At 36.2% G+C, this 16,711-nt stretch overlaps 1 protein-coding gene across 7 annotated transcripts in view; it reads right to left on the bottom strand.

Moving 5' to 3' along the window:
• Positions 1-575: 575 nt before the first annotated feature.
• The window catches only part of LOC150110046 (nucleoside hydrolase-like), a 119,239-nt gene continuing 103,103 nt past the window's right edge, over positions 576-16,711 (bottom strand). For all 7 annotated transcript variants that reach the window (XM_090397698.1, XM_090397681.1, XM_090397672.1 and 4 more), the window contains 2 exons: positions 15,156-15,292; positions 576-1,677 (listed from right to left, as the gene is read on the bottom strand). In XM_090397698.1, coding sequence (XP_090253824.1) covers positions 1,333-1,677; positions 15,156-15,292 — 482 coding nt within the window. In that variant the 3' untranslated portion in view covers positions 576-1,332. The remainder of the gene's footprint in view (positions 1,678-15,155; positions 15,293-16,711) is intronic.

Below are 16,711 nucleotides of genomic sequence, written 5' to 3'. Positions count from 1 at the left end.
CGGCACACCTAGACTAATTATTAAAATTCTGCGGCATACTAAAAATATATTCTTTTAATTTTTTTTATGATCTGGCAAAAAATAGGCATAATTTTGATTGATTTACACACACATACACACAAGAAGATGGAAGACCAGACACTAATAAATAAATGCGCAAATTACGACATTATTTCTTTCAATTAATTTGTTTTCATAAATCTCGCGGCACACCGGTTGAAAATCGCTGCTATACGGAGATATCGCGAAACAAAACTCTTCTAAATGTAAGTTATGTCCGTCTCTATCGATATAGTTGCTAGACCAATCAATCTTTCTTGGGTCATTCTTGACTCATTTCTTGGTTATCTGTTGCTGTAATATGCGCCTACCGCAATATGGCAAAAACGAGGGCCCTTATTAAGTGACGCCGTGAGGCAGGCTGCCTCTATGCTACACCCTGTCGACGGTACAAATTAGAATGTTATTCAAAATGTTCGTTGTGCGTATGTATTTGTTCTATTAAAAATGCTATTTATTATTTATCAAACTTCTATTAAATAATGAGGTAATATCACAGGACAAAGAAATTTACTATCTAATTTTTCTTTATTTTGACAACCATAATAAATTACAAAGCTGGAAAGAATTGAACAGACATCCATGCTAAGTGGGATTTGAACGTGAGATTATCTGCAGCAAAACAGAAACGCATTTAAAGCTTGACTAGACATAATTAACCAAAACTCTTCTGAAAAGTAATAGAACATTTAAATGTAATAATTTCTTTTAGGTATGTCTCAATTATTAATGTAGTGTAATATAATAATAAGTGGTAGCCTTCATATAAATTATAAAGAAAAAATGCCATTTGTTTCTAGCTGCAGTAACCATGTAAATATCTCATCATCAAATGAGATAATTCAGATGAGATGAATCAAATGAGATGAATATCATCAAATCAGCATGTAAATATCTTTTTGTCTTAATTTTGTTTGAAGAATAACAAAAAAATAAAAAATAAAAACAAAAACAAAACTAGGCCATGTCATAAAAATGCTTTACTTATTTAAAAAATCATTTAATGCAATAATAATCATGTTGATTTTGCAATAAACATTTCAAATTAAAGAAAGAAATAAGGAAATAATAAATAACGGTTATTGTGGACAATCAAATTCGTCTGCTCTTTATGAAAATGAGACAGAATTTGAAAAAAGCATACACAGATTACTTTAAAAAATAATAAAAAAATGGAGAGTTGATCTGTACTGATTTCAAAAGAAAATTTGCACATGTATATCAAAATATTTGACACCGATTCCAAAAACAAACAAACAAAAAAAAAAAACACTAGCTATTATCCTGCAAGAACTTCTGACGTAGCATTTTCAGAACATGATCATCAAATTGGGTAACAAACCTAATCATCTTCATTGGCTTTTCTGTAGTCGGAGATGGTCTTTTATCAACTACAGTCAATCCTCTAGTGAATAATCCCCTTAGTTCTACAGTGGCTGGATATTGAACTGTTTGGGTTACCGAAGCTGGAGATATTGCAGCTGCTACCGCTAGGAAGTCGCAATCCTCTAGAGTAGGATCATTGACCTTTAGACAATAATCCACTAGTTTGGCGATAATTTTCCGAACAAAGTTTGCTTTTTTAGTGTCCACGTTCAACCAAATCTTGTAAAAGTCCTACACAAACATGATAAGTATTATTAGTTAAAGGAAAACTGAACGAGAGAATTTCGATATAGGAAATTCTAAATATAATTAAATTTCTGATTATGCGTTGAACATTGATTTTTTTTTCTTCAGATTATTATAATTTCAATAACTTAATGTTCTCTGTACTTTGTGCAAAGTTTTTGGACAATAATGCACGAATAATAATTTGTATGCGTTGTTTCTTATATAATAAGTGAACAGAATTTTTCCTACAGGTTGAATCTAGGCTTGCAGAGTAGGCGGAAGATGTCAAAAGTTTATTTGATTACGGATATTAAGTGCTGCCATTAAATATACTTTAAAGTAAACAGACCATTTATGCATCTTGTTCCTACGTTATTAACGCCATATGAACAATGAACAATAAAGAGTAAGAAACATCTATACCTCCCCATTAACTCCCCCCCCCACACACCTCATCGGTGACTGAATTTGTTCAGAACAAAAATAATCAATAAGTCAACTGGAAACACTTGTAAAGCTGAAACGCTCACGAAAGTGTTGTAAGCCCGTAGTGAAGTTAATTGTCTGAGTACCCCACTACTCCTTCTAGAACTGCTGGTGTATGTGTGTGTATGTGTGCGCGCGCAGGCACTGTGTCACATAAAAATTAGTGATTAGATGTTCTCTTATAAGCATAAGAAATTAAGCGAAACTAGTGTACACAGCCCACTCAAAATATTATGATCACCCCTGTTATTTCACCATCTGTTATCCCACCTTGCCATTTGGCACTCTTATACATCGAAAGACAGTATTATTACTATTATTACGGGCAACTCCAGGGAGTCATTAGACTCATCGAGGGAGGCCCCAAATCATATTCATCACAACTATTCGACATTCATACAGTATCTATCATACCTCGCCTTAAATTCATTCACTGTCACAGCATCCACCACAGACTCAGGGAGCGCATTCCACTCATTCACTACTCTAAAAGTAAAGAACCCAGCTCTAACACCTTTACTAACCACACTTTTGCCCAGTTTCCATAGATGTCCCCTAGTCCTCCCACAACCAGCCCTGTTCTCAAAAATATCTTCTGAATTAAATTTATAGAAACCCTTCAGTAATTCGAATGTCTCAATCATATCTCCCCTCCTCCGCCTATCAACCAATTTTTAAAACCGACAAATCCTCAACCTGTTCTCATAAGGTTCATTTCACAGACCTGCTATCATCTTGGTCACTCGCCTCTAGATCCTCTCCACCTCCTCCCCATCAAGAAGAAACCTAGGTGACCCAGATCTGGGCACGGTAGTCGAGATGGGGTCTTATCAAGGAACAATAACCTGCTTGTTAGAGATACAGAGGAACAATAACTGCTTGTCGCTGCTTGTTAACGTATACTTCAGCAACCAAGTGATTTGATGAGCTGATTTGGCCACTTTTGCAATGTGTCCCCTAAATTTCAATTCCTTATCCACCAACACTCCTAAATCTCGTGGCTCATCAATTTCCTGGAGCACGGTTCCACCAATGCAGTAAACTGCCGCCAATCTTTTCACCCCAAAATGCATAATCTTACATTTTGCCACATTAAATTGACATCCATTCTCCTTAGCCCAGACCTCCAATCTATCCAAATCATCCTGCAAAATTTTGACGTCATCTGCATTCACTATTGCCCTACCCAACTTCGCATCATCCGCAAACAAATGAACTGTTCCTCTCAGATCCTTTCCTATATCATTAATGAACAAATTAAACAGCAGTGGTCTAAGAACAGATCCTTGTGGCACACCACTAGTCACAGGCCGTCTTGTGGACTCTACTCCTGAGTAAACTACTCACTGATATCTCTCCATCAACCACCCTCCTATCCATTTCACCAACCCTATGTCCATCCCCATATGCTGCAATTTACTGATTAGAATTCCATGTGGTATCCTGTCAAAGGCCTTAGCAGGTCCAGTAGAATCACTGTAAACCCATTACCCTTATCCAGTTCAGCCGTCACTGTGTTATAATACGCGAGTAAGTTACTGAGGCATGATCTACCCTTCACAAAACCATGCTGTCCCCGATACAGTATCCCATTTTCTTCTATCCAATCTTGTATTTTCCTCTTGACTATTTTCTCTAAGACCTTGATAACGATTCCTGTTATGCTGATTGGCCGGTAATTTTCAACAGCAGCCTTGGAACCACCTTTGTGCAGTGGAACTATTTTCCCCTCTTTCCACCCCCTTGGGACTGACCCAGACCCGAGGCTCAAATTAAACAAAATGGTCAAGGGGGGCAATGACAATTCTTTGGCTACTTCACGTACGACACGAGCTGGTATACCATCCAATCCCACAGATGTATTGACATTGAGGTTATGCCATAGACTACTCACCTCCACTTCATTCACCACAATTCCCATATAATCTACTGGTACATTCGTTTCTGCAATGTCACCACCTGGATGATATACTCTTGCAAAGTGCTCGCTCAGTAATTCCACAATATCGACTGATTCGGTTACCTCCCTACCCTCGGAATTTTTTAAGATCATTCTACCATGAGCATTTTCCCTTTTACTTGCAACATATTGAAAAAACTGTTTGGGATTCTCTTTAGCCTGCATGGCCAATTTTCTTTCGTAATCCGCTTTTGCTTTTCTTACTACCCTTGTTACCATCCTGGCCTGAGCTTTATACTTTTCCTGCGCCTGCTGGTAACCTTTCTCCTTAAATTCCCTCCACAATTGTTTCTTTTTTTTGCAGCTCAAGCTTAATAGTGTTATTCATTTATTTAACCCCTACTTGGTTTATTATTCGGACTCTTGGTATACAGTCAACCATTGCCTCCTGCAAACACTTCTTAACCACCTCCCATGCACTATCAACATCCAGCCCTTCCAGTTTTACATGCCATGGCACTGAGCCAAGCACACACCTAAGCTTGTCATACTTACCAGCCCGGTAATTCCACATGTCTTAATTGTAAATTCCACTCCTTTAGCCACCTCCCAAGTCATGACATTATGGTCACTCTCACCAATTGGTTGCAACATGGTCATGTTCGTTACAGCCACATTCTCAGTTGCAATTACTAGGTCCAGCACTCTCTGCCCCTGGTATTTTCCACTACATGTTGCCGCAGATAGTTGTGTCTTAATAACCGCATAAAATCCAATTCCTTCCCCCCATGTGCCCTCTCTTCCTTCCAGTCAATGTTACCATAATTGAAATCACCCATAATAATTACCCTCCTTCCACTCATTTCTTCTATTTGCCTATGCATACTATCCCCACCATCCACTCCATCACCCGGTCTATAGCAGCACCCAATTGTATATTTTGTTCTGCTAGATTCTATCTCACACCAAACAGCCTCAAATGTGATCTTTTCTCTATCCTGCAGTTCAACTTCTATACTCCGTGGCTGCAGCTCATCAGCTATCATCAATAATACTCCTCCCCCCATTTTATTCACCCTGTCACTCCTGAATACGCTATACCCGTCGCATTCAATCCCACTAGCTTTATCATCTTCTGTCAGCCATGTTTCACTAATACCAACAACTTGTGGCCTGAAAGTGCCAACCAAGGCCAAAAATTCTTCCTTCTTGTTCCTAATACTCCTGGCATTAGTGTACATGAATTGCAGAAGCCCGTTTGTCCCATCCCTACTTTGATGCCTTATACTAACTATCTCATTCTTTGTTGTCCTTCGTACTCGCTCGGGCATAATATACTCATTCATACACTCAACTGCCTCCCTAAAGTCTGCATATCTACCCCCTCCCTCTTAATAAATCTAGTTTCCCTGAGTCTGTACATCCACTTCCACATCATTCATCAACACTTTTTCAAGTCTCCGTACACCAACTCCATTCAAATGTAACCCAGCCATCTTATATAAGTCCTTTCGCCCATCGAACTCATTCCACACATCCACAAATTCCACACCACTCTCCATGCATAACCCACGCAGAAAGTCATTGGTAGTTATGGCCCTCCTTCTAAACACTTCGCTGTCATACCGCGGTAAGATACTCACCATCCTAACTCTCTCACTCTTCTCTTTTGCTACCTCAAATAATTCCCTCACATCCTCTATCATTTCCATTTTGTCCTCCTTCAAATCATTTGTTCCTGCCACGATTATCATCTCTTTCACCCTTTGTTTTTGCAGTCGAATAGATTCGCTGACGTCCTTTATGTTCGCACCCGGCTGGTACGACTTCGTTAAACTCTCAACTATCACACCTCTTAATAGCGAATCCCTATACAGCACTCGCTCCTTCATTTTATTGACGTTTACAAACATTCTATTATTTGCCGCCACAGACTTTCGCCGGTTATTTGTCGGTACGTTCAACACACATTTTTCCATACGCTCCAGTTGCCTTTTATCTCTGTGTATCGCAACGTTCAAACGCACAATTTCACTACTCGCATTTATCTCACCATTTTCATTATCAATCAAATCATCCATTCGTTCTGTATTTCTACCTTCATTTACACTTTCAACGACCCTCTCACACCTATCTGGCACTACCACGCAATTCTCTAGCACACCGCCATTTTCTACATTCTGACTATTGTTAACGATATCACTCTCGCCACACGAAACACGCTTGAAATCCTCATTCTCTTTACACTTTCTGCACATATTAACTCCACTATCACCTCTAACCAGACTCCCACCGCTCTTCGCAAAGCATACATCTCACAGACAGCACATTGCATAAATTCGTTTACATCAAAACTCTTAAACGAACATGGCGACCTGGCCGCCATTTTTTTCTTTATTGGTGCCATATGTACGCTATCTTATCTTAAAAATAATACTTAAAATAACAGAAAACACGCAAAAATTGCACAGACACACCAAGAAACAAAAAGCAAACAATACTACTTAAAATTCTAGTAAAATTTCTAATGTTAACACAAAATACTACTAATCTTTTCAGGAGCTCTCGACAAGCCAGCGATCTAATCAGTGCGACACCAAGCGACCATGACATATGCATGATACTGGACGCGAGTGACGTACTGTTCATTCGAAGTTTCTGATCAACATGAGCAAGGGACGTGATTTAATGGTCTTAAAAATAAGCATGATTGTGCGATGCCGTTGAAGGTGCCAATATTTTAGGCTGTGCACGCTGTAGTTAAGGTGTTCAACAGTGAAAGGATACCGGGTAGAACAACAGTTGCCGAGTCAAATAGCGAACGATCACGTTTCCTCGACGCTCATGGTGAACAGAAGTTTTCCCGCCTTGAACAAGCCTAAGGACGAAATCATAGTGAATGGCTGGCCATGAAATTTAACCAAAGAACAAATGACGGTTTTTTACTAGACCACAATCTAATATACTGACCTCCGTACGCACCACAGAAGTCGGTGCCCAGAAAAGGTACTCATGTTTATTAATAACCACGCGATTACGTCTGCAGTTTGCAACCAAGAGACGTTACTGAACCATTCAAAATTGAAAAACCATTTATCTTTTTGAATGAATCTCGTTTCCGACTAAGTTGCGTGGACGATAGATTGAGAATTAGGTAAAAAAAAGTGGGGAGAAGAATCATCCCAATGATATGGTTCAGCAGAATCATCATCCGGGTGATTCCCATAGATCGCACTTTTAATGATAAAAGTACTTACACATTGGTAGTCATACCAGAAGGGAAGCCTAAACTATTAGGCCAGCGGTCATGATATTTTGACTTCAAAGCATATTATTATTATTGTTATTATTATTATTATTATTCCGGGCAACTCCAAGGAGTCGACAGACTCATCGAGGGAGGCCCTAACATCATGTCAAGAACAACTATTCGACATTCACACAGTATCTATCATACCTTGCCTTGAACTCATTCACGGTCGTAGCACCCACAACAGACTCTGGAAGCTTATTCCACTCATTCACCACTCTCCAAGTAAAAAACGTAGCTCTAACACCCTTGTCAACCACATTCTTGCCCAGCTTCCATGCATGGCCCCTAGTCCTCCCACCACCAGTCCTATTTTCAAAAATATCTTCTGGATCAATCTTATAGAAACCCTTCAGTAATTTGAATGTCTCAGTCATATCACCCCTCTTCCGTTTATCGACCAATTTCTGCAACCCACAAATCCTCAACCTATTCTCATAAGGTTCATTCCACAGACCTGCCACCATCTTGGTCACTCGTCTCTGGATCCTCTCCACTTCCTCCCTATCACGAAGAAACCTTGGTGCCCATATCTGGGCACAGTAGTCTAGATGGGGTCTTATCAAGGCTCGATACATAGGAACAATAACTTGTTTGGCTCTGCATGTTAAAGTATTTTTCAGAAGCCAAGTGATTTGATGAGCTGATTTAGCCACTTTTGCAATGTACCCCCTAAACTTCAACTCCCTATCCACCAACACTCCCAAATCCCTGGCCTCATCAATCTCTTGGAGTATGGTTCCACCAATGTGATATACTGCTGCTATTCTTTTCACCCCAAATGCATAACCTTACACTTTTCCATATTAAATTGACATCCATTTTCCCTAGCCCAGTCCTCCAAATTATCCAAATCATCCTGTAAAATTTTGACATCCTGTGCACTCTCAATTGCTCTACCCAACTTTGCATCATCAGCAAACAAGTGAACACTTCTTCTCAGATCCTTACCTATATCATTGATGAACAAATTGAAAAGCAGTGGTCCAAGAACAGAGCCCTGCGGCACACCACTAGTCACAAACCGTCTTTTAGACTCCACTCCTGAATAAACCACTCTCTGGTATCTCTCCATCAACCACCCTCCTATCCATCTCACCAACCCTATATCCATCTCCATCTGCTCCAGTTTACTGATTAGGGTTCCATGTGGTATCCTGTCAAAGGCCTTGGCAAGGTCCAGTAGAATCACTGTAAACCCATTACCCTTATCCAGTGCAGCCTTTACTGTGTTATAAAACGTGAGCAAGTTACTGAGGCATGATCTACCCTTCACAAAACTATGTTGTCCCACATACAATATCTCATTTTCATCTATCCAATCCTGTACTCTTTCCTTGACTAATTTCTCTAAGACCTTGACAATGATTCCTGATATGCTATTGTGGCTATCTATTATGGCTATCTATTACGTGAATTTTTTTTTTTTTTGCTGTTATTGTTTTTTTCTGTTTTGCTGAATTAAAACAGCCGAGTTTCCAGGAGGTTTAGTTTAGGTTATTCCAAACTGCGGCTCAGAATTTAAGGTTTGAAGCCAGTGTAAGCATGTTTTTCAGCAGGTTTTTCCATTTTGCCTGATGAAAAATCCTAGTTTCCAATAAAGAAATAAATACATAATAATAATAATAAAACTATTATCCCTGTATGATATCAACTAAGTCTCTTCAGTCAAATAACCATTATAAACATAATATCAGTCTGTGGATAAACTTAACACGCGAATTAATATAAAAAATATTTAGTAACGACGCAATAGCCTTGCTAAGAGTTTAGTTTAAAGGCTGACGAAAACTTATCGAAAGTGATGACAAGCGAAACCGAAGTGATGTTGATTAGTTTCTTTGACGACAAACGCTTTATATTATGAGTAGGGTAATATCCCGCCTTTTGATCCTTCGCTTTACGACGAACCGCTCATACGACGTTTCCGTGAATCAACTGACGTGGTTTTCGTGATGTGTTTGCCTACAACATCGTTACTTGCTACATCTATTTGTGTTTTGGTGTTTCTCTCTGAATTGTGAACTGTTTATAACTACTTTATTTTATTTTATTGTTGTTTATAATGACAGATAAAATTAAAAGCGAGGATGCTGTTGCGTCAGTGAAAAGAAGACGCGTAAACGTATTACATTCTAAGATTAAAAATATTAAATTTAGTGACGATGGTGTATCGAACATTGAGAGAGGCCGCAGACTAAACTTACTGTTCTGTTGTTAGAGTTGCTAAAAACAAAGATCTCAGCAAAGTTAAACGTTAAAAGTAAACGTAGTAGATAGTGAACATTCTGCCTTAATGTAATTTTTGGTGAAACAGTACATTGCAAACAGAATCTTTCTGAAGGATTTGATGTTTATACAAACAAAATGAAACGAGAAAGATGTTTGCAATATCGCAACTTCTGGCAATGGAAAGAATGCGTGCAAACATGTAGACAGAGCCTGCTTCGAAGGCGAATACTTCTCGAACTATACACCCAATATTTGATTTATTTGATTATTTATAGAAAACTCGTATTCCGATGTCCTGCTTTCAAATACGTCTTAATTTACCTGATAAACATGTCGTGGTGACATAGGGTCGTTTCAGAGGTCCAGAATGCAAACCGAATTCATGAACCCATTTCACACAAAAATACAATACTGAACCCTGTCGGAAATGTCTTCCTTTTGCATCGAAGCGTACCGTCTTCTTCTGACGCAGCTGTTGCTACATCATTGTTATTTCCGTAAAAACTATAATCCATATTAACTTATGATAAAGAATCAAAGTTCGCACACGAAGACATTGGATTTTTGTCAGTTCAATGATAAATACAGTAAAACCTCGAATGTTGGATCCTCACATTTCTGGATTCTTAAAAATCCGAATCCGGACAGATCTGTAGTTTGTGTTGAAGAATCAACACTTCAACTTCCGGAATGATTCAAATTGCTGCCAAGAGCCTGTTACACCTTATAGGATCCGATTGCAAAACTGCTTGTATGCATGAGGTAAATGCTATTATTACTATCATAGGCGCCATCAATATTAGACTGCAGAAATTACTATGCGTCGGAAACAAAAAACAAAAAAAAAAAAAAAACGATCTGACTATGGATGATAAAAAAAAAAAATACCTAATGATTTGGAAATAAGGAATGCTTAACATCTGTTAAGATGTTACTGAAAAATATAAACCTGCTGAATCAACTGTCTTTAGAATAGTTCACAAACGTACGTGTTTACAAATGTAAGTTTGAAAGAAATCCTTATCATCCAGTGAATCGATTCGGACATTAATGGACAGTAATTTAAAGATTGGCGGACCTGTTTGGAACTGGTTTGCTATTTATTATTTAAAATATTTGTCGGTGAATGGGCTACTGATTCAATCAAAAGCTGTTTGTTTTGCAAAGGAATTCCAATATAAAATCGAATTAATACATCAAACAGTGGTCTACATCATTAAAAAATAGGCACAACATCAGTCACTATAAGTAGATACATGTTTAATTTTAAATTTAATGACCATTTTGTGAATAAAAAGTTAATAAAAATTTGAATAAAAGACAAATGATAGTTATGTTGTCAAAAAAAAAAAAAAAGTAAAATTTTCCTTATCTTATTTTATTAGTGTTGTGTGCGGTCAACTTCCCTGATTGTTTTAATTTTTTTTTTTTATATATAAAACCGAAACTCCAGAAATTTGAACTAACTAAATAAAATATACCAATCTTCGGCAGAACAGACAAAGCGACCAGATGAATGCATAACAAACGATTTTTGATTTCACACGGAAGACGGAATTAGATTCATTTCAATGATGATAGTTGCGAATCGAAGGCTTTTGTATAGTACTGTTCTATAGTGTAACTAGAGATTTTTTCTCCCACTGCTAAATACAGGTGCAAAACGTATGCTGTGTTAATCGCCAGACCTTTAGAAGCTGTGTCGTGAGAGCAGGCATCGATGGCAATTAAGAACCCTAATACATTTTAGACCATGCATTTTATGAGAGTCTTGTGAAATGTTCATATAATAAACAAAGTAGAAATGAAATATATTTTACTATTACATTTTTGTTATGTTTACTTTTATTTTTATATTTGTCCAGAAAGTACGAAGGAAGATTCACTACTTTTTCTTCTTTCCTTCGACTTTATTCTAAATTTTGTCCAATAAAATCAAGTTTATATTGAAATATCTAATGTATAACTGAATTACATGAAAACATCCATAAATACAAGTAGATGCTAAACACGAAATGAAAAATGACTACTATTATAACCGACATTTAATATCGACACAGTACAGTGTTAATATATCATCATCAGCAAATTCCTAATATGAACCATGAAATGGTATAGAGGACACTATAATAGTAGTACATAATAAAGTTTCCGTTCATGCTAAGTATGTTATTTTTCGACCACAAAACTAATGTAATAAAAATAACTAACATTGGGTTTATTGGTCGTAAAGATTTGATACTACTAGTCACCTATTAGTTTCGCCACGTGACCTAGTGGCTTCATCCCGGTTTCGATGAACTTACAAATATAAATAAATAACAAGCTTTGATTATGAATCAATACATCAGTGAAAAAAAAAATGTCCTCGCGGTTATCCTAGTGGCTGTGCGCTTCGCAACCATATGCCTGGGGAAGGAGTGTCCTAGGTTCGATTCCCGTCGCCTCCGTGAGGAGCTTAAGGATCTTTCTCAGCCATAGCCAAGATAGCGATCTTGGGCGTGGACAGCAGGATTTTCCCCCCACTTTATCTGGGGTTTTTCATCCTGTAAACACACGGATCTACAGCCATAAATACTTTATTTATGTATTAAAAATAGGATAGATCTTAGCACCGGACCTCTGTATTTTATTATTTTTGTTACACTGTTAAATTTGCCGTAGCTGGTATATTATTTTCTATTATTCAGATAGAATAATAGAAACCAGTCATTAGTAACTCCTCTAATTCTGTACTAGACATTTTCAGTAGTAGTAGGTCATGATGGACAGAGTCGAATGCCTTGGATTATATCAAGAAAAACGGTTTCGTATTCCACTATAAACTGTTTCATGGAACTCCAATAGCGATTTTTCGGTATTGTATTCGGATCTGAACCCGTATTGATTAGATGCGTAAAAGATATGGTTGTTTAGATAGCTATTTAATCACTTTTTTTCATTAGAGATTTCAAAGACCTTTGAGATTGTGGACAGTACAGTTAATTAAATTAAAATTTTTATTAACTAACTTTTTTATTTAATTTCTGTTACCTCCGTTAAATAGCGGAATAACTGAAGCAATCTTTAAGTGTTCTATAAATTTTCCGTGTTCAAAATATTTATTAACAGCATATGTAAAAAACTTTAACTTATGTTTAATGGTAATATTTAGTTTTTCGACATTTATATGGTCATCACAATTCCATTTCCCCTTTTTTATACCGATCACTACTCTTTACCCCATCTTCATTTACTGCATATAGATACATGGAATTCTTAATCCACGGAAGGTAACTCTCGTACTTCATTCTCTCTCTGTAGGATCAAAATCACAACAACCACAGTTCGTAAAGTGGTTGTTCATTTCGTTAAGTACAAAGGTGACGTCATTGCCCTCTGGAAATTCACGTTTTCTGCTTTGTATTACCAATTATCATGTTAATCAACCCCATTCTTTACTTTTATCATTCATACAAGAAAGAAATTTCATTAAGAGATAATGTTCTTTTGCCTGCTTTATTTTTTTCTTTAATAAGTATTTAACAAAATTATTATAGTCATGTTCAAACAATAGATTGTAGGGATTCTTCCTATGCTTATAATAGAGCTTTTCTTCCGTCCTTATCATATTTTTTAGTTCATCTGTTATCCAGCATATGTGAACATCTTTTTTTTTTCATATAGTAACTCTTTTGTGATATTGCGATTTGCTGTCTGCATATTTAATAATTTTGATAAATTCTTCATATAACTGATTTGAATCTAATATATCATTTTGAGGCAGTTGATCATTTTTATGTGATTCTTAAATTTATTATAATTGAGATCAATTTCGAATTTTTCATGACTACCCGCACAGCTCATGTTAACACTATTAGGCAATGATAGATTCAACAGTATACAATGATCTGTTATTTTGCTAAAATAGAATGCAGAAGATGCCTCATAGGCCATTTTGTTTCTTATGAATATATGATCAATACAACTTACTGAGCTGTTTGCTTCTCTCGTATTGCCATCAATATATGCAAGAAACCCATGTGTAGATTATATATTTTTATATTCTTCAAATTTGCTATTATTCTTATATAAATCCAAATTTATATCCCCCACTAGTAAGACATTATCGTGTTTGAAGATCTTTAGGATATTACTGTGTCTTTACATAAATCATTGCAGTTTCAGCACTATGCATATTTGATTCCAGTTTATGAAAATTAAAAATATTTTTCCTGGTGTACAGAATTAATCCACCCGAACGATTATAATCACAACAGTCATAATACGTCACGTAATTAACGAGAGAATAACGATCAATCTCAAGCTGTTTGATCCATATTTCACTTAAGACTAGTACATCTATATATGATTCGATTTCTGTAAAAAGTAATAACATTAAATTATCAAAATTTCACCTTAACGACCTAATATTTACATGATATAAGTTGGCATTCTTGGATGAATTTGAAGTAGCATCAATAAACTTTTTTTACAGAGGTTACATTATATAGTTTTTTACAGTTGACAGTTACCAAAATCTAAGTTATTCGTGTGCTCTCTTAAGTCCATCCATTTAGGTCTTAATTGTTCCAGTGATTCAGTCAAAAAAGGCAGTTGAAATCGTCAGGTGTTTTTATCCGTATCACTTTTGTGTTGTTGTCCTTTTTCATGAACAATTTACCGTCTTTTACCCGTACATACTTGACCGAACCACTTGCTCTCTTTTGTTTTGCTTCATAAAGAAGTTATTACGTTTGGTGAAGTGTTTGTTTATATAGAGGGGTACCAGTTTTAACTGTTCAACAAATTGTTGAGCTGTAATCTTCTTCAGTTTTCTTGACTCCGTCATCCATTTACTTTTAATGTTTTTGCTCACTAATTGGATAACAACTGGTTTGATGTCTGTTTTTCTGCTAGTAAGTATTCTATAGACGGGCACAGTCTTCTCTTTTAACTCGAAGTAGATTCACCAATTTTTCAGTTATAGTATGAATACTTTCATTACTAGCTTCTGGTAAATAAACCGTTTATTTCGAGCCGTTCAACCTGGAGCACTGCTCATTTCATTAACTTACCGAAGCATTTTATGTCTGTAGATATTTGTGGTCACAGGCCGGTTTGCTTGTTTTGAGTGATGAAAAACCTCAGTTTCTTGGAGAAAATCCTTCACCTCCGTATGAGACAGGCTAATTTTTCTTTAGTTAAAAAGACCTGATAAAATTTCTTCGAGCCTTAGAGGGAAATCGAACCCATGTCTTTTGTACCAAAGACCTCTGTTTATATCGATCGATTGAGCTATGTATATATATATATATATATATATATATATATATATAATAGTTTAATTTAATTTTAATTTATAAAAATTAAAATAAGAAGCAAAGCATCTAATACATCATGCAAGCGAGAATGAATTATATTAATCCCAGATGACACACAGCATCGTTAACAGTTACGTGTTATTTACTTTGAATTATAATAAATTAAATAATTTTTATCACAAATAACTACAGTTTGTATCAGGAAGAAAATATTTTTTTAAACTTTTCCTTAGGAAAAGATACTACTTACCCAAGGAATCCCATGAGGGATGCACGTTTCCCAAGGTACAATTGTTATGGGACACTCGCATTCGGATAAAACAATATAAGCCGCTTCGGGATCATAGAAAAAATTAAATTCTGCGGTAGCTGTAACATTGCCGATTCCTGAAAAAATATCAACAAAAACAAATCATTTTTAAACCGTTTGCCGATTCCTGAAAAAATATCAACAAAAACAAATCATTTTTAAACGAGCTTCGTTTAGAAATAATTTTATAATATCCTTCAGAAATAATTATTTTCAAAAAATTAATTTCAGTTAGTACGCACGCACATACACACACACAGAAGGGGGGGGGGAAGCGAGAGAGAGAGAGAGAGAGAATGTAATATATATATATATATATATTAGTGACAAGCAACTAATGGACAAATTTAATGGTACTTTCAATTATCAAATTACTAACTTAAGGCGAACTATGCACGATCATGGAAAGCCAAACACCAACGCTGTCCAACTTGGATACAGTTATTTCAAAAATCAACTTTAAAACATACCCCTGGATTTGATTCGATACGACAAGGGATATCAAAATGCATTACTCTGCGTATCGCCAGTTATACTCAAATTGGTAGCCCTAATTTTTCAGAATGCAAATCATCTAAAAGCTGCAGTGATAACTCTATCACATAAAAAGGGAAATCCGATGAAATAAACAATTACAAGCCTATATTCTAGCTGTCAATAATAGGAAATATCATGGAAAGAATAGTTAATGAAAATATATCCACATATCTAGAGGAATTCAATATAATATCCAACACTCAATTCGGATTTCATAAAAATAAAGGAACCAATATCTTATTGGATGTCCACTGTAGCATTATCAACTCATCTCTGGACAAACTCCACTTTGTATAAAAAATAATAATATAATAATTTATACGTATTCCTGTGTTCTTAATAAGAACATTAATTCACTTAGGTATGAACTCTACAGACGTAGAACACATTTTTCTGATTTCTGCATCTCGAAAACATACTCTATAATGGATTTTATTAAGTTATCCTTTGGCTCACAAGTTAATTTTCCAAGTCTCTTTTCCCTATGGTCCACAAATTTCATATTGAATTAATGTCAGGAGAGTTACCTGGCCACTGAAGCATTTGGATGTTGTGATTTTTGAGGAACTCTTTCACTTTTTTTTTTTTGAAGAAGAATGGCATGGAACGAGATCATGTTGGAAGATGAGTTCTTTGTCTTTCTGGATCTGTGGACCACTCTTTTCTTCAATATTTTTATGTATTGGTCATATTTCATCATACTGCCAACAGGCACAAATGATCCTGAACCGTCATGTGTAAAACAACCAGAACATCTTTTTAACTGGGTGTTTAGAAGTTTGTTATAATCCTAAATGGGAGAAATCTTCTGCTGGTTTGCGAACATAGGGTACTTACTCTCCTTGAACAAAGAAATGTCTCTCATCTGAGAATATCACCTTATTCCACTTCTCAACATTCCGATCTTTGTACACCTTTTCCCACTGGAGCCTCTTGGTCTGTGGGCAATTCGAGCAATC

Source organism: Typopeltis vanoorti, chromosome 1, assembly GCF_054136105.1.
Source record: "Typopeltis vanoorti isolate ZY-2024b chromosome 1, IOZ_Tvanoo_1.0, whole genome shotgun sequence".
Classification (NCBI taxonomy): domain Eukaryota; kingdom Metazoa; phylum Arthropoda; class Arachnida; order Uropygi; family Thelyphonidae; genus Typopeltis; species Typopeltis vanoorti.
This window is presented reverse-complemented; position numbering and strand designations above follow the sequence as displayed.